Source organism: Spermophilus citellus, assembly GCF_964194105.1.
Source record: "Spermophilus citellus genome assembly, chromosome: 4".
Classification (NCBI taxonomy): domain Eukaryota; kingdom Metazoa; phylum Chordata; class Mammalia; order Rodentia; family Sciuridae; genus Spermophilus; species Spermophilus citellus.
Window position 1 is genome coordinate 29,537,968 of NC_138185.1, and position 19,256 is coordinate 29,557,223.

The 19,256-nt window shown below is 35.5% G+C and overlaps 1 protein-coding gene across 2 annotated transcripts in view; it reads left to right on the plus strand.

Annotated features, from left to right (window-relative positions):
- The window catches only part of ATRN (attractin), a 144,180-nt gene that overhangs the window by 22,797 nt on the left and 102,127 nt on the right, over nucleotides 1-19,256 (plus strand). For both annotated transcript variants that reach the window (XM_081289210.1, XM_081289209.1), the window contains exons 2-3: nucleotides 14,850-14,933; nucleotides 16,593-16,706. In XM_081289210.1, coding sequence (XP_081145336.1) covers nucleotides 14,850-14,933; nucleotides 16,593-16,706 — 198 coding nt within the window. The remainder of the gene's footprint in view (nucleotides 1-14,849; nucleotides 14,934-16,592; nucleotides 16,707-19,256) is intronic.

Genomic DNA, 19,256 nt, shown 5'->3' on the forward strand with positions numbered 1-19,256 from the left:
TGCCAGTCCTTTGGTCAAAGTTTTAATTATCGCAGCTTTGTATTAAGTCTGTTACATAAAAAATATGGGGGGGGGCGGTGCTGGGATTGTGGCTCAGTGGTAGGGCGCTTACCTCCCATGTTGTTGATGTGAGGTAATTTTTCTGCTTAAAGCAGAAAATGCCAAAATACCAGCGAGATAGTTGATCTGGCCATCACAGTGAGATGGTTTGATTTTTTAATGTGAATTTAAGTTATATATACATATAAAAGTATATATGAATATATATTTATATGATAAATATGTTAGTATGGTACTGGGGATTGAACCCAGGGGCTGTCTACCATGAGCTATACTCACCAAACCTTTTTATATTTTCATTCTGAGACATGATCTTGCTAATTTGTCAGGTTGGCCTTGAACTTGTGACCCTCCTACTTCAGCCTTTTGAGTTGTGTGAATTTAAGTTATAAAAGAAATTTTGATAGCAATTTAGTCTGGGATCATATCATTAGAGCGCTGGCTAAAGAATATTTGATGTGCTCATGCAATGGAGTACTGTGCATCTATAAAAAGGAACAAGGAATATTCTGCTGTAGGATCATCTTGAAAATAAATTGTTAAATAAAAAAAAATAGTGGTGGGTTGTGGCTGTGGCTCAGGGGTAGAGCACTGGCCTAGCACGGGTGAGGCTCTGGGTTCGATTCTCAGCACCACATATAAAACAAATAAATAAATAAAGTCCATCAATAACTAATAAAAATATTTTTAAAAATTAGTGATATTTTTTACCATCATTTTAAAGAAAAAGTTTCTACAAACATATAAACATTGTATACATACATGCATACCCCATCAGAATGATAACCCCCAAACTAAGAATGGTTATTTTAAGAAGAATGAAGGAATAGGGTAGAAGAAACAGGATTGTAAGCTAAATTTCTGAATGTATTTTGTTTTGTGGATTAGGCTTTTGAAATTGCAAATGCTTTCCATATTATAAAAGAGAAATTAAAATTAGAGAAAAAGACAATTCTTAAAAATCAAATGCAGAGAATAGGGATGTAGCTCAGTTGGTAAACCATTTGTCTAACATGCATGAGGCTCCAGTTTTGATTGCCAGCACGACCACCACACTAAAAAGAAAGAAAAAAGAAAAAAAGACAACTTAATTAAAAAATTCAATGCAGGGCTGGAGTTGTAGCTCAGTGGTCGAGTACTTGCCTTGCAAGTGTGAGGCACTGGGTTCGATCCTAGCACCACATAAAAACAAATAAAGGCATTGAGTCCATATACAATGAAAAAAGAAAAAAAAATCAGTGCATTGGGCTGGAGTTGTAGCTCAGTGGTAGAGTGCTTTGTCTAGCATGTGTGAGGCACTGGGTTCAATCCTCAGCATTACATAAAATAAGTAAATAAACATATTGTGTCCATCTACAACTAAAAAAAAAATCCGGGCTGGGGATGTGGCTCAAGCGGTAGCACGCTTGCCTGGCATGCGTGCGGCCCGGGTTCGATCCTCAGCACCACATACAAACAAAGATGTTGTGCCCGCCAAAAACTAAAAAATAAATATTAAAAAACTCTCTCTCTCTCTCTCTCTTAAAAAAAAAAATCCAATGTATAATGAAGTGAACCTAAATGTGTATCAGGTTTAAGGTTGAGCACACAAAATATTTCAAGTGTCTCTAAAACATTGTAATGGGATATATTCCCAAGGAAAAAAAACTGAGATAAGTGTATTGGATTTGGTCCTGGATTTTGATTTAGAAAAGAGATGAAAGAAGTTGGATAAGAACCTTGGAATCCTAAATTTAAGTTGGAGATGTCAGTGAGAATTCATGATGCATTTTTCTTTTAAACAACTGTTATTTCCTAGATTTCTCTATTGAAAAATCCTAGAAACCCACGTAGGTAGTGCTCAACACTTCTAGCGCTAGACTGTGTTCTCTAAATCATAATCTGTACTACAAGAACTTTAGGGTAATTTGGGAAAATGGTTTATTTCAGGTTTGGGCCAGGAATTCTATAATATGATCCTGGAACATCTTTTTTTGGGGGGTGGGGTACCAGGGGATTGAACTCTGGGGCACTTGACCACTGAGCCATACCCCAGCCCTATTTTGTATTTTATTTAGAGACAGGGTCTCACTGAGTTGCTTAGTGCCTTAATTTTTGTGAGGCTGGTTTTGAACTTGCGATCCTCCTGCCTCAGCCTCCTGGAACATCTTTTCATATCAGAAAACAGATTATTAGGGGACACTTATGTTTCTGTGGTGAAAGAGCTTTTTCTATAATCTAATACTCCAACCGGGAAGAACTAGAAAAGCTGCAAAATACTTTTAAAAACCTGTTTGAAGGTTTTGGAGACCAAGCAGAAAAAGGACTTGAGAGAAACCAAAGTTTTGGAGAGGAAGTAATTAAGGTCAGAGATGTGAAGCCAACTATTCTTTTTTTTTTTTTTTTTTTTTTTTTTTTTAAAGATAGGGTCTTGCTGTGTTGCCCAGGTGGACTTGAACTTGTGATCTTTTTGCCTCATTCTTCTGAGATACTGGGATCACAAGTGCCTGTGAAGCTAGCTTTTAGTTTTCTTTTGGATAATTGATTGGCTGATTTGAAATGTATATAGCAAGAGATTGAGCAGAATATTGTGGTAGAGCTTAAATTCTAAGCGGTTTTGATAGTTATATGGGGGTGGGGAAATAAAATTGGAAGTTTTGGGCCTACAAAGAAAAAAGGACTCTGAATAACTATATAAAATGTATGACATAATATTCACATGTTAATATCATGATAGTTAAATGCTACATACTATCACAAAATACGTAAGAAACTATTCATGATTTTAGTTAGGAAACCTGAAGAATGGGCTATACTCTGTGCTTAAAGGTGAACTGAAAATAGATCAGCTGTCATAGGGGTTAAAGCCTAGCTCTCAAATCACTCCAATCCCTGATTGGATTAAAGAACTCTACTCCTGGCTTTATGCTTGCTAGAAGCAAATGTAAATCTGTAGGGGAAGACAACATCAAGTATTTATTCATGTTATCTGTATAATTTTTTAAATGTATTTTGTGATAATATGTAGCTTCTAACTATATATCATGTTATTAATGTGTGAATATTGTATAGTTATAAAATTTAGTCTGGCATTGAATAAAAATAATCAGATACATAAAAACAAAATAATTGACTAAAAATCAAGAGAGAAAACAGATAATTGAAACAGCCTGATACAGAGAATTTTAGTACAGGTGAGATGGTCTAGACCCATTTTTCCCTGCTCCTCCCTGCTAAGTATTGCTGTAAATCTTAGAATTGGTATAGAAGATAACCAAAGGAACACTCCTGAAGGACAACCTGTAAGAAGGTGAGCTGTTTTGGGACCACAGTACTAGAAGAACATCAGAGTCACAGAACATCTTGAATTTTCCCTGTTCCTGCCTGCACACAGAAGAAGGTCACCTACACTTGGTATTTCCTGACCCACTGATCAAGCTACAAAACATGGTCCAGGTGGGCTTATCCCTCCCTCAAATCAAATGGGAGTCCCTCTGAAAGCATTAAGCAAGTCTGAAGACATTGACAAGGGCATCAGCTGGGAACTCTAACCCTATCTGTATAAGTGGTGAGAAAAAAGCACTGTCCTTCTTCACTTCCATAGAGAGATACCAGCTGCGCAGGTTGGCAGAGCTGGCAAAACAAACGCATCTAGAGTAAGCAATTTAGTCTAAGAAATCTCTTTGTTCATATGAACTTCAGACTTCCCTTTCTAGCCTCTTGACACTAGGGTGGGCATCATCTGCAAAAAGCACCTGGCCACACAAAAAAATGGCCTGATCCAAGAAGTCTCTTTATCCATGTGGCCCCCATCTTCCTCTTCCCTACTCAGAGACATGGGCTAGTGGGTGCAGCTAACAAGAGGATCTATGTATAGCAAGTGGCCAGTTCTGGGAAGCTTCTTTGTCTCTATGGGCTCAAGGCTTGCCTTGCTGGAGAAACTAGTAGGGGTGGAGTAATCTAGCACCAATACACTTCTCCTTCATTAAGAGATACTGATGGTCTAGTTTGGGGAAACTCCTTTGCTTCCTATGGCAGCTCCAGCAGGGACCATTAGGAATTCAATGTTACTAGATAAACAAAGCAGGTCAAATAACATTGCAAAGGCTATGAAAACTAATATACCATTAGTTTTAGACAAGAAGACCAAGACCCACATACAAAACTAAGAAGGATGATTTAATAATAAAATAAAAGATTTAATAAAAACCTATGTAAGAGACTCCTAATAATAGGCAAAATTTTCAAAATATGATAGAAAATCACTTATGATACCAACAACAGAAAACTATGATACCAACTATAATTTGAATAAGACAACAGATAACCAGCCAACACAAGATAAGTCAGATGTTGGAATTTTCTGACAGAATTTTTGTGTGTGCGTATGTATGTTTTTTGTTGGGGATTGAACCCATAACCTTATGCATGCTAGGCAATTGCTCTTTCACTAAACTACATCCCCAGCCCCCTGACAAGGATTTTAAAGCAGACATCATAAATGCTTTAAAATTAATTAAAAATTATTTTTAAACAAATTTTTAAAATGCAAAAACCTCAGTAAAGAACCAAAAGAAATTAATTAGAACCAAATTAGGATGAAATTAAGAAGAACCAAATAGAAATTTTAGAACTGAAAAATAGTAATGGGAAAGAAAACACCCTTGGATTGGCTCAATAGCAAAATGGCAGTGACAGAAGATAGAATCAGTAAGCTTGAGGACAACAGTAGAATTTACTTCATCTGAACAACAGAGGAAAGCAGACTAGAAAAAAATGACCAGTCAGGCAGTAATAAAGGAGCTAATACCCCTGTGTAGTCATGTATACCTGTAAGCCCAGCTGCTCAGGAGATTGAGGCAGGATGATGGCAAGTTCGAGACCAGTCTGGTCAACTCAGTGAGGCCTTGTCTCAAAATAGGAAAAGTCCCCAGTACCAACACAAACCAAACAGATGAAGGATGGGGATATAGTTCAGTGTTAGAGTGCTTGTCTAGCATGTGTGAAGGTCTGGTTTAATTTCTTGTACCATCACACACAAAAAAAAGGAGCTAACATTCATATAATTTTACAGGGGAGGGAGAATGAGAGTGGGACTCAAAGTGTATTTGAAAAAAAAAAAAAAAAGACGGAAACTTACCCTGTTTGGCAAAGGAAACCAATCTAAAGACCCAAGAAGCCATACAGACTTGACCAGGTTAAACCCAAGAAAATGTATGCTAAGTATGCATCATAATTAAACTCTTGAAATCTAAAGGTAAAAGAAAAAGTCTTGAAAGCAGCAAGATGCATTACTTGAGGGAACACCAATTCAAATGACAGTAGATTTCTCCTCTGAAACCACGGGGGCCTGAAGGAAGTGGCACATTATTTTTCAAGTGCCAAATAAAAGAACTGTCAGTCTCAAATTTTGTTTCTGTTGAAACTGCCCCTCAGGAGTTGAAGGGAAATAGAAAACATTCTTAGATGATGGAAAACTAAAAGAATTTGTTGCTAGTAGACTTACCTTAAAGATTATCTAAAAGAATTTCTTTAAACACAAAGAGATGGTAAAGGAAGGAGTATGGGAGCATTAAATAGTAGGAAGATTGGAGAGAGCAGAAATATGAGTATAATAATTGGTTCTCTTTTTCCCTTCTGAGTTTTAGCAGTCATATTTGATGGATGAATCAAATATATAAGACCAACTGATAATAAAAATGGTGATATTAATATGAAGATAAAGGACCTAAATGAAGTGAAGTTTCTACACTTCACTCAAATGTTTTTAGTGAGTAAGTCACATATTTATTTTGTAGTAATCACTTAAAAACGATATAAACAGATAAACTCAACAACAATATAAATAAATCAAGATGGAATTTCTGATGGTTAGGTTTAGTTGTCAATTTGATTGGGTTAAGAGATACCCAGAAGGCCTAGGGATATAGCTCAATGGTAAGGTGCTAGCATGTGCTAGGGTTTCATCCTAGCACATGTTAAAGCGTTGTTTCTGGGTATGTCAGATTGGGGGACAGAACAAGGAAATTCTAGCTTCAGCCAGTGAAAGGTGAATTTAATTTCTTATTTGGAACTGGGAAACCCATCTTCTATTGCTCTTAGGCATCTAAACTCCACATTCCTTGCCTTTCAGACTTTGGGATTTGTACCAGTTCCTCTCTTGATTCTCAGATCTTTGGCCTTGGATTGAGAGCTACACTATCAACTCCACTCCTTCTCAATCCTTTGGAGTTGGACTCAGCTATGCCACTAGCTTCCCTGGTTATCCAGCTTGCAGATGGCCTATTATGGGACTTCTCACCCTCCATAATTATACAAGCCAGTTCCCCTAAAAATCTACTCTATATCCTCTTGGTTCTGTCTCTTTGGAGAACCCTTAAAAAATGATCATATGATCCATAGGAAGGCAAAAAGAGAGAAACAGGAGAACTTAAGCTTTAGCATTATCAATGATTACAAATATAAAAGTGGTCTAAAGACACTAATATAAAAGGCATTGACTGGCAGAATGGATGAAAATGTAACCCAAATAGATGCTGTTTATAGGAAAGTCATTTCAAATTCAACTAAAAAAGCAGTAGAAAAATTCTAGAGCAGAGCAAACTACAGTCATTAGTGCAGATGAAACCTGCTGCTTACTTATATAAATAAAATTTTATTGGGGTATGGCCACACTCTTTCATTCACTTATTGTCATTGACTGCTTCCTGCTACAACAGCAGGATAAGATGAGTAGTTGTGACAGAGATCTATATAATAGACAAAGCTGAAAATGTATATCATCTGGTTCTTCACAGAAAATATTTGCTTATCTCTCTTTTCGATTAAAGTAGGTTAAAAAGACATGATAGTTAGATGCAATACTGAGTCACAGACTAGTTCCTCTGCTGGAGGGGGAAAATTATATAAAGTACATTTTGGATCACTTAACAAAATGGAGTGCAAGTAGTAGATTAAAGTATTATATAGTGTTAAATTTATTGAAGATGAAAACTGTGGTTTAAGAATTAAGTCTTTGGTGTGGTGCCGCACTCCTGTAATCCCAGTGGTTTGGCAGGCTGAGGCAGGAGGATCACAAGTTCAAAGCCAGCCTCAGCAACAGCCAGGTGCTATGCAACTCAGTGAGACCCTGTCTCTAAATAAAATACAAAATAGGGCTGGGGATGTGGCTCAGTAGTTGAGTGTCCCTGAATTTAATCCCTGGTCCAAAAAACAAACAAACAAACAAACAAATAAATAAATAAAGTCTTTGCCAGGCACAGTGAAGTGCCTGTTTGGGAGACTGAAATAGGAGTACTTGAGCCTGGAAATTCTGGGTTAGCCTGGACAATATAGTGAGACCCAGTCATTTAGAAAAGATAAGATTTCAGTCTCTTAAAAATATCTCTATTCTTTGAAAATATATTCTAAAGTATTTAGGGTCAAAATCTGTGAATAAATATAAAACTCCCCCTCAAATGGTTCAAGGAAAAATCAATCTCTCTCTCTCTCTCTCTCTCTCTCTCTCTCTCTCTCTCTCTCTCTCTCACACACACACACACACAAAGTGTATATGGAAGACGAAAAAATGATAAAAGCAAATTGATGTACCTTTAAAATTTTTTTAACTAATTAATTAATCTGTTTATTTTTTAGTTCTGGGAATTGAACCTAGGGGCATTTAACCTCTAAGCCACACCCCCACCCCTTTTATTTTTTATTTTGAGCCAGGGTTTTGATAAGGTGCCAAGGCTGGCTTTGAACTTTCAATCCTCTTGCCTCAGCCTCTTGAGTTGCTGGGATTACAAGTGTGTGCCCTGACTCCTCCTACTTTGTAATATCAGCTGTAATATGATGACAAATAATCTTCACATTTTTTTTCACTAATTCATAAAAGAAAAAGATTTGAAAACACTAGATCTAATTGACATATAGAGAACATGCTTTATGTCAATCAATTTGATAATTTAGGGCTGGGGTTGTAACTCAGTGGTAGAGTGTCTGCCTAGCATATGTGAGACACTGGGTTCGATCCTCAGCGCTACATAAAAATAAATAAAAATAAAGGCATTGTGTCCATCTACAACTAAAAAAATATTTTAAAAAATGACATAAGAAGACAGTTGTGGTGGCAAATGCCTGTAATCCCAGTGACTCCCAAAGTTTAGGCAGGAGGATTGCAAGTTTGAGGTCAGCCTCAACAACTTAGGGAGACCCTCAAAATAAAATAAAAGTACATATATTCATACATACATACATAGAATTGGGGATGTAGCTAGATGGTAAAGTCCTGCTGTGTCCAATCCCCAGTACTAAGAAGAAGAAGAAAAAAAAATACATGAGAAGAAATAGGAAACTTGAATAGCCCTAAAGCAAGTACATTCTATTCATTATTAAAAATCTTTCTACAAAGAAAATTCCAGGCCTGGATGGCATCATTAGTAAATTATGTCAGACATGGGGGGAAGAAATATTACACAATTTTTTTTTCAGTAAATGAATGAAGACAAATATTTCCCAATTTTATTTCATGAGGCCAGCATTAGCCTAATAAGAAAGCAAAATAAGAAAGACTTTGTGAGAAAAGAAAACTACAGGACTGTATATAGCTCAGTCCAAAGAGTGCTTGCTTCGCATGCACAAGGCCCTGGGTTCAATCCCCAGCACAAACAAACAAACAAACAAACAAAAAACCCCCAACAACAACAGAAACAAAAATGAAGACTACAAATTAATGTCTGTCCTGGACACGAATGCAAAAATTTTTAACAATAATTCATTGGGCTCAAGTGAGTTTTTTTCCAGTGTAAAACTGGTATAACACTGAAAAATCAGTCATCCACTGTTAATCAATATAATTAGCCACATTAACAGAATAAAGGAGAAAAGTCATGCGATCATTTAAATGAAGCAGAAGAAGCATTTCATGAAATGAATCAGTCATTCATGATAAAAATGCTGAGTAAACAAGGAATAAAAGGGAATGCCTACAGACTAATTAAAAAGTACATATAAGGCTGGGTGTGGTGGTGCTAGCCTGTAATCTCAGAGATTTGGAAGGCTGAGACAGGAGGATTCCAAGTTCAAAGCTAGCCTTAGCAATTTACCAAGGCCCTAAGCAACTTAGTAAGGCCCTGTCTCAAAATGAAAAATAAAAAGGACTTGGGATATGGCTCAGTTGTTAAAAAAAGAAAAGCACCTACAGGTCTGGGGATGTAGCTCACTGGTAGAGCACACAGTACAAGGCCCTGGGACATGCACATATCCAAGCATCTTTAAAAACCCTACAACTAACTGGTGGAATTTTAAATTCTTTCTTTGTAACACTGAAAACAGGCAGGAATGCCCACTCTCATGTTTTCTATTCAACATTGAATAGAGGACATAACAAACGCAATACGTCAGGAAGAATAAACAAAAAGCAGCCAGACTGGGGGAAAATATGGAGTACAACTCTTTCCACCTCTGACTCCTTACCTCACGAGAGGTGGTGTACAAAATCCCACATGCTTTGAAGCTAGCACACACCCTGTGATCACCAGGCACCACAGCTGTGGGACCTCAGCAAGATATTGAAGCTCTCCTGGCCTCAGTTACCTCATCTGTAAACTGAGGTGGCTACACATATTGCTCAGTAAGTTAGCTTCCTATTACTATAGTACATGCCTGAGGTAATCAACTTATAAAGACAAAAGGGTTATGTTGGCTCACAGTTGAGATTTTAGTTCATGATCAGTTGATCCTATTTCTTTTGTGCCTACAGCGAGGCAACATATCATGGTGGGGGATATATGGCAGAGCAGAAATTCACCTTGTGACAAATATTTAGATGACATGATAAAGAAGAAAGATAATTGTAATGAATGTATTAAACTATTAAGTGAATTAATTAAGGTTGTTAGATACTAAGGTATTCTATAATCAATTATATTTCTATTATTAGCAAGAAACAGTTGGAAAATAAAATCAAAGCAAATTTTTAAAGGTATAAAATGAGCATAAAAGATATACCAAGCTTGTACTCTAAAAAGTGAAAAAACATTGGTTAGAAATATTGAAAGAAGTTTTATGTAAATGGAGGGATATACATACTTATAGAATGTAAGGATATTTATTCTCCCCAAATTTAATCTATGGATTAAATACAATACTTATCAAAATCCTTGAAAGCTTTTTTGTTTATAGATTTGGACAAAAAATATATTGGATTGCGAAGGGCCTAGATTAGCCAATTAAAATCTAAATAACCTTGAAAAGAACAGATTTGGAGGAATTATATTACTTTGTTTCAAGACTATCTATAAACTGAGAGTAATCAAATATTGTGATACGCATGAAGATGAGTTTCATATAGAAGAGAAAGTCCAGAAATAGACCCACATATTCATAGCTAATTGTTTTTTTTTTAACAAAGTAGATACTGAATGAGGAAAGGATAGCCTTTTCAGCAAATGATACTGAAACACCTATATGTTCATATAAAAAAGAAGTGAATCTTGACCTCTGTTTCATACCACCCACAAAAGTTAACCCAAACTGAACTAAAGACTTAATTGTAAAAGCTAAAACTAGTACAGAAAATGGGAGACAAAAATCTTTCCTCCCTTGGTATAGGCAAAGATTTGTTTTAAGATTCAGAAAGCACTAACCATAAAATGGAAAAATTGGGCTTAGTCAAAATTAAAATGTTTTCCACCTTTTAGGAAACAAAAAGGTGAGATGTAGATTCACAAAATATTTGCAAAATATATGTCTGGTAAAGGACTAGCATCTAGAATATATGAAGAACTTATAACTCAGAAATAGAAGACAAAACACCATATAAGATATAGTCCATGCTTATGTGTGTGTGTGATAAATTTTACTGTCATATAAAGATTTTACTGTTATGTATCACTAAAAAGAAAAGCCAAAAATTGGCAAAGATAAGAACAAATGTCATAATATGTGGAAATGAACCATTAACATCTGAAAGATACTAAAAATCTCTAACTACCAGAGAAATGCAAATTTAAACCATGAGGTACCACAACACATACTGGAATGGACAATGAAAAGTCTAATTATAACAAGTGTGGGCATCAACATGGAGTAAATTGAGCTCTTATACTTTGATGGTGGGAGTATAAGATGGCATCACTACTAGGAAACAGTTTGGCAATTTTTTTTTTTTTTTAGTTCTCAATGGACCTTTATTTTTGTTTATATATAGTGCTGAGAATTGAACCCAGTGCCTTACACATATCAGACAAATGCTGTACCACTGAGCCACAACCCTAGCCCAGTTTGGCAATTCTTATAAATTTAAGTGCATAATATACTTTGACCCAGAAATTTCATTTTTTATATTTGTCCAAGAGAAATAAACACACATGTCCACACAAATACTTGTATATGTCATAGTAGCTTTATTTATGACAGCCTAAAACTACATAATCTGAGTGGTCATTGTTCATTAAGAGAATGGATAAAGAATTTGTAGCATATTCATACAGGAGAATACTAACTACCCAGCAATATGAAAGAACAAACTATTGATGCATACAGTATTCAGACATGCTGATCAAAAGTAGTGAGACACAAAAATGCCTCTATGATTCTGTTAAATCAAGTTCTGTAAAACTAATCTGTTGTCACAGAAATGTGGTCAGTGCTTGAGACAGCAGTTGGGAAGGATTACCTTCAGTGGGGTATGAGGGAACTTTGGGGGTAATGGAACTGCTTTGTATCATATGAGGAAGGTTACATATGTATACACTTATCAAAACTTATCAAATTGTACATTTTAAGTGGTCACATTTTGTTATATGTGAATTACTCCTCATTTAAGGTTTATTAAAATATTTGATTGAAATAATCAAATCAGTACAGTGGCCATTATATTAAATATGAATAGATAACATGCCAGTAAAACAATGTTAGACCAGGATAAGAAACAAAACCTTACCAGGTCATATTTAGAACAAACAAACTTGAAAACTTGTTAATAAATGTGAAAGAGTTGGGTAAAGATCTGTTGGGCATGGTGGCATATAACCTGTAATCCCATCTACCCAGGTGGCTGAGTGAGGCAGGAAGAGCACAAGGTTGAGGTCTGCCTTGGCAACATAGTAAGACCCTGTTTGAAAAAAAAGAAAGTTGGTTGGGGGTGGGACGTGAGACTCAATGATAAAATACCCATGATACTGGAAAAAATAAAAATAAAAAAGTTGGATAAAGATCAAAGGCACAGACAAATAAAACAAAATTATGTAATTATTAATAATGTTAGATAAGTTGGTATTTAAGCATCAAACTAAGCAGGTATTAACCATGATAAAAGGGACATCTTTTGAGAGTCTAATAGTTATAAGCTTAGATGGCCAAATAAAGAAATCCATTAAGCAAAAATTATGTGAGAAATGTGAGAGTAGTCGTGTATATTTTCAGGACTCATGGTTGGTGGCACAGGCCCATAATCTCAACTACTAGGGTATAGGCTGAGCCAGGAGGATCACAAGTTTGAAGTAAGCCTTGGCAATTTAGCAAGATGCTCTCTCAAAATAAAATGTACAAAGGGTTGGGGATTTAAACCAGTGGTGGAACATTTGGCTAGTATGGGGGAGGCTCTGGGTTTAATCCCTAGGACCACTAAAAAAAAAAAAAATAGTTTTACAGAATTATATCTAGTAGATAAAATAATAAGAGTATATTATAAGAGTATAATGTTTTTAATTCACTATGTTTATATAAAGGAATAGTGGAAGTAGTGTTTTAGATTCCTGCAATAGCTTTTTTTTTTGGTACTAGGGATTGAACCCAAGGGTGCATAACAACTGAGCCACATCCCCAGCCCCTTTTATTTTTTATTTTGAGTCAGGATTTCCCTAAGTTGCTGAGACTGGTCTTGAACTTGCTGCCCTCCTGCCTCAGCCTCCCAAGTTGCTAGGATTTCAGGCATGTGCCAACCGGCAGATTTCCCTTCCTTCCTTTCCTTTCTTCCTTCCTTTCTTTCTTTCCCTCTCTCTCTCTCTCTTTTTTTTAATGTCCAAAGAACTTTGCTTAAAGTTTGTCAGTGTTCAAGGTACTTGATTAGAAGGAAAATCTTAACAGATGAAAAATTTCATAGGGCACATTATTGTGTAAAAATACAAATAAATTAGAAAAAAATAATTATGTTGATTCCTTTGAAACCTGCCTCCTGGAGGGTTTCCCTGTCCTATTTGTTTCTACTGTAGCATTATCCTGAGTGTATTCTTGATCTGAAAAACTGGTAGTGGCAAGGAGTTTATTTATTATTGATATTCCTGGCCTCATATTGTTGAAATGCCTTAATTACTGGGCCAAAAAGAAATACTAATTGTGGCTCAGTGGCAGAGTGCTTGCCTCGAACATATGAGGCACTGGGTTCGATCCTCAGCACCACATAAAAATAAATAAATAGAGATGTTGTGTCCTCTGCAAGTTAAACTAATTTTCATTGTTAACCACATTGTCAGTGATTTTTCCAGAAGGCTGTAACAATTCACAATTTAACCAACAATGTTTGAGAATATGCTATTCACATCCCCTCATGAACTATAGGTGTTTTTTTTTCCTTTTAAATTTTGCCAGTTTTTAACTTGAAATTCCCCTTTTTTAGTGAATAGCCAAATGGTTAGTGAAAGGTCAGAGAGGCTTGAAAGGGGAAGGCCAAGAAAAATCATCCTAAAATTTTTGGGGTAGAGGATTGGGAATTAAAATCAAATTTCATGAATGTATGATTTTGTCAAAATGAACTCAAGTATTATATATAACTATAATGCTCTAATAAAAAAATGAAAAAAATGAAATAGGCTGGATTTTGGAAAGAATCTTGGATTTTGATGCAGATGAATGGAAAACAATGAATGGTTTGTTAATATTTTCAGTGTCTGAGGAGGAGTGACGAGATGTCAGTAGCTGACCCAGAAAATAAGGGAGGCAGATCCAGAAGAGATTGGCTGTTTCAGAGAGGCTGACATTGTTGATAGAAGAGGGAGGGAAAATGATCTGGAAATAGCTTTGAGAAAAGAAATAGCATCCTTCTTAAATATTAAAAATTTCTGTGTAGCTAGAGACTCTAGAATACAAAGCATAAAAGAAAAAGTGAAGTAGGAAAATATTTTTATAGAAAATATTGTATATGTGGCATAATACATAAAAGGAACTCCTAAACATTAATTTGAAAAAAAAAAAAAGCTAGTAGCAAAGTAAGCAAAGAATATGAAATCTTAGTTCACAGAGGAGGAAATGCAGATGGCCAAAACATGAGAAGATATTCAGATATTAGGATTAATAGCAGTCAAAAGAATTAGATAACAGGGTCTGCCTATCATATTGGCAAGATCTAAAACTATTAAAAAAAACTAAGGCATGGCACAAGTATGGGAAAACAGGGGGTACTCTGCTTATGGAAGAATGGTAAATGGCCACTTCAGAAGCAGCAGCTAAATGGCCTTGATGGGTAGGTGGCTGGGTTCATTGTGTCTTGGGGTTTGTGTCTTGCGCTTACAATTATGCTGTCTTAAGTGTTACTGTTTTACTTCTAACTGTAACTATGTAGTCTTTTTCATATTTATAAATAAGTTCTGGTGGCCCTTTTTATTGGTACAAAGTAGGACTTCCATGTCTCAAAAAGATTTAAGCAGTTTTTTTTCATTTCATTTAAATGTGTGTGGCAAAATTTGTTCAATCTGAATATAACTGTGTAGTCATTTTCTACTATAACATGCATTGGTGTGCCCAATCTACTTAATTTGTAATATTTTGAGAACTAATAAATTATTAATATGAAATTCTGACAGACTTTTTGTTTTTAATTTGAATTACAGACTGACTGGATCTTCGGGGTTTGTAACAGATGGACCTGGAAATTATAAATATAAAACGAAGTGCACGTGGCTCATTGAAGGACAGTAAGTAGTAATGGCTGACTTTATTTTTAAGTTTATTTTTAGGATAGAGCTCAGTGTGACATTACTTTTCCTACAAATGAAATTAGTAATTTGTACCATAAAGTACTTAAAATATTTCTTACTTGATAACTTTTCATTTGACAAGTGATTTTTGATTTAAAAAAATTAAAAAAAAATTTTTTTTCTTGGCAATGCTGGAGATCGAATGCAAGACCTTGTGTAGGCTAAAGAAGCTCTCTACAACTGATGTATATATTCTAGCACCTTAATTTTCCTTGTTAATTTAAAAAAAGCTTCAAGTAGATTTAATAGAAATGAATTATACACAACAGAAATTTATATATTTTCAATGGCAATGGTTAAAAACTGCTAGAATATTTTTTAACTGTTTGCTTAGTGCCTTATGATATTATAATATTGTGTTTTTTCCTAAATACCTATTTTGTTATTGTGATGAAAAAAATCAGACTATCCATTCTTACATAAATGCCCATTCTCTGGACCTCATGTATCCCTCCAGCTTTTGCTTCCTTTTTTTTCCTTTTCTTCATGGTAGATTGTTATGGCATATTTCTTAGACTTTTTTAGTCTGTGAACCTCTTCATACTCTTTACCTTTGAGGATTCCAAATAACTTTAGTTTATGTGGGTTATATCTATATCTATTTATGTTTTGTGAGTAATATACTGAATATTTATGTGAAAAATACTATTTAAGAATTTATTTAAAAGTAACAGCTAAAAACCCAGTACCTAAATGCCACATTAATGGGGGCGAAAAAACTACTTCTTATATTTCAAGAAACTTTTGTGAGAAGAGTGACATTGTTTTCCATTTTACTAATCTCTTCAATGAACTCATTCTCATCAGAACGTTTATGTTTTGCTTTGTTAAATATGGGATACTAAGCAGATTTAAATCTGCTTAATATTTTCCCATGAGAGGGAAATATTAAATATTTGAGAGATGTAGGTAGAAACAGGTTTATCTGTTTTAGGAAATGGGAATTTCATGGATTTTTGTCTAGGTGCAAAGCATAAACAGGAAGGTGAAATTGGAAGGTTTGAAATAGTCCCTGAAAATTAGTGATTGTGGAGAGGGAGAGGGAGATAGTAGTAGGACTGCTGGCAGAATCCAAGTGTCACGTGAAGTGCTGAGCAGAGATGGGTACTGGAAGCAGTCTGCCTGGTGGCAGGACTTCTCCAGGACAGCTCAGTTTTCTTTGGATTCAATCTAAGTCAAAACTGATAAATGTTTTCTTGTAGACGAGGGCTTTTGCCAGGCAGTGCCACGAAGAGGCAGAGGGCAGGCAAGTTTAGAGAACTGACAGGTGTGTTTGTGAAATGAAGAGTGTGGAATCTGAAGTTGAATAAGAAAGGAAGTGTGAAGTGGAAGGGCTAATGCATTGGTCAGAGGCTGTTAAACACTGGCTGTCCTAGACTGCTAAATGGACTGCAAAGCCCCAGGCGTCACATCTGTTTTGTTTCCCATTGCATGTTTAATGCCCTCTTGGACATAGTAAGTACTAAGTGAGTCTTTGACAAATGGAGGAATGCTGTTTATATACTATTTCTTTTCTTGTAAATTCTTTTTTTCTCCAATGTTTAATAGTTATGATAATTATCAATTACTATTTTTGTTTTTGTTTTTTTTTTTCAGGCCAAATAGGATAATGAGACTTCGTTTCAATCATTTTGCTACAGAGTGTAGTTGGGACCATTTATATGTTTATGATGGGGACTCAATTTATGCACCACTAATTGCTGCCTTTAGGTAAGCTCAGTCATATAAATAATCGGTTATCATTATATTATTTCTGAATTTAAATCTCTGCCTTGCATTGCTTTCTTATAGGATTCACTATAATATCACCTAATACATTCATTTGATGGAATGAGTACTAAGTTTGGAGTCCATTCGTTTATGTGCTAGTCCTGACTTGGTTCTTGGGCTTCTGGATTGGTTTCTGGGCATATTGCTTGATCTTTCTTCAGTTTCCTAATCTGTAAAGTTATGATAGTATTATCAAGTTTATCTGCTCTTCATTGTGGGGGTGAAGTTTACTTTTTTAAAAAATGTATAAATGTGAGTAATATACTGAATATTTATGTGAAAACTTTAACTCAGAAACCATGCCCATCTTGTTCTTGTGTTTTTCTCATTGCTTAGGTTCACAGGAATTATTTGTTGAATTAAAGTCTGGTTATAATTGTATGCATGTGTGTGTGTATCTGTATTTCTGTCTGGGTGAGGAAAACTTTTTAGAAGAATACACTTATACATGAGAGGATCTTAAAGTATATTTTTCTAAACTGTATATCCCTATGGAACTATAGTGCTTAGTTTTACATGTGAAGCTGACTTTGTAGATTTTGTTCCTTGAAAGATTTTATTTTCTTGACTTTAAAAAAACCAACAATTTTTTTTTGTGTTATTTATTTGGTGTTAGTCCAATTGATGTCTCACATGAGTAAGAGAGGCAATAAAGAGTACATAAGGAGTGAACGGCCAAGAGGTTAGGGGACTGATGTGCCTTTGTATTTCTCCACGCTTTTTGCTTAGAAGGCTTTCTGGACATAACTTTGAGCTGAGACTGTAGGCTATTTTCTGGTATTTATTTTATTGGTACTGGGGGATTTTAACCCAGGGGTGCTTTACTACATCTGCAGCCTTTTTTACTTTTTATTTTGAGACTGGGCCTCATGAAGTTGCTGCTTGACCTCAAACTTGTTATCTTCTCACCTCAGTCTCTAGATTGGCTGGTATTACAGAAGTATACCACCATACCCAGCTATGTTTGGATATTTAAAGGTTCATGTACAGGGCCAAAGAACAGACCTTGGATAGGTCTGCTAAGCATTTAAGTCGTGATGATACTACCAAGTTTACCTGCTGTTGACTAAGAGCAAGTGTTGGGCCCATATACATTTATGTCAGCCTTTGAAATATGCCTTGTATTATAGCAAGAGACATCTCAAACTTTAGCAAAGCATGAAAACTTAAGTATGCTGTTAGGAGAACATAGTACTTGCTGTGGATTCACGTGTTACTTAATTTGTTAACTAGAATTCATGGAGCCTTATTAAGTGCCAGGCATTTTGAATTAGCTTGTCAGTATCCCTTGTAGGAACATGTGCCAAGTAGATGTGTGTAATTTCATGGTTTCCCCAAACTGTGTATTCAATGAGCAGACATGTGCATTGAAATAGAAACAAGTAAACTAATAGGAAGCAGTGCTTGTTCTAATCAGTGATATTTAAGAGAAGCTGAAGTATATGTACAGAGAGTTGTTTAAGTGATACTGATTATATTAAAATTTAACCTATGGCATATTTGACTTTTAATTTCCTAAAATTAAAATAAAACAGTATGCAAACAATTGGAATTTACCTGAAACACAAAACCCTTAAAGCACTGGTGTGCAAAACAATTTCAAATAAGAGTCTCTCCACAAGATGATTTGTATAGGAATGGAGTGCAGTTGGGACAAGAGGACTTTGGGTAGAGGATTCAACCAATTGGTGATATGCTGAGGGTCCAGAGTAGAGGGAGGCTGGCAGCAGGATGTTCAGTCAGGACCAAGAAACAACAAAAAGAAAAAAAACTAAGCAAGATTCAGAAAATCTGTCTGCCCAAATCTCTTGAGTACATCATTCAAATGCTCTAGAACGCAGCTTCCGAAACTGAAAATGAAGTTGTTTTATTGTGTTAGTTTAACCTGTATTCTCTCTGGGCTTATTGTAAACTATGTTTTATTTGACTTCAAACCAGTAGATCACATTTATCTTTTATATATTGGATTTCTAAATAAAATCACTTTAACAGAATTGCATTACCATACAAATATGAGAACCACTAAAGCAATTTAAGACTCTTGCAGCACTATGATTTGTTGGGTATTCCACAGGTGCATGAGTACCTTGTGGTGCAGGCATTCTGCTAGGGTATATAGGTAGGAGATACAAAGGTGGTTGTGGTGATTCAGAAGGACAATGATTTTCCTCCCTGAGAACATTCTTCAAAAGAACACTGTTCCTTTTAGAGTTATTATTATTTCAATATATTTTTAGTTGTTGATAGACCTTTATTTTATTTATTTATATGTAGTGCTGAGAGTTGAACCCAGTGCCTCACACATGCCAGACAGGTGTGCTACCGCTGAGCCACAACCCCAGCCTTAGAGTTATTATTTTTTGAAGCAAGTAAAATTGTGATGATGCAATTGTTAAAAGACTGTGAACCGAGAATACCTTCTGAAAACAGGCCGAGTCTATCTACTTCTATGATTTTTTACAATTGATTCTAAACAATGATGGTCTGTGT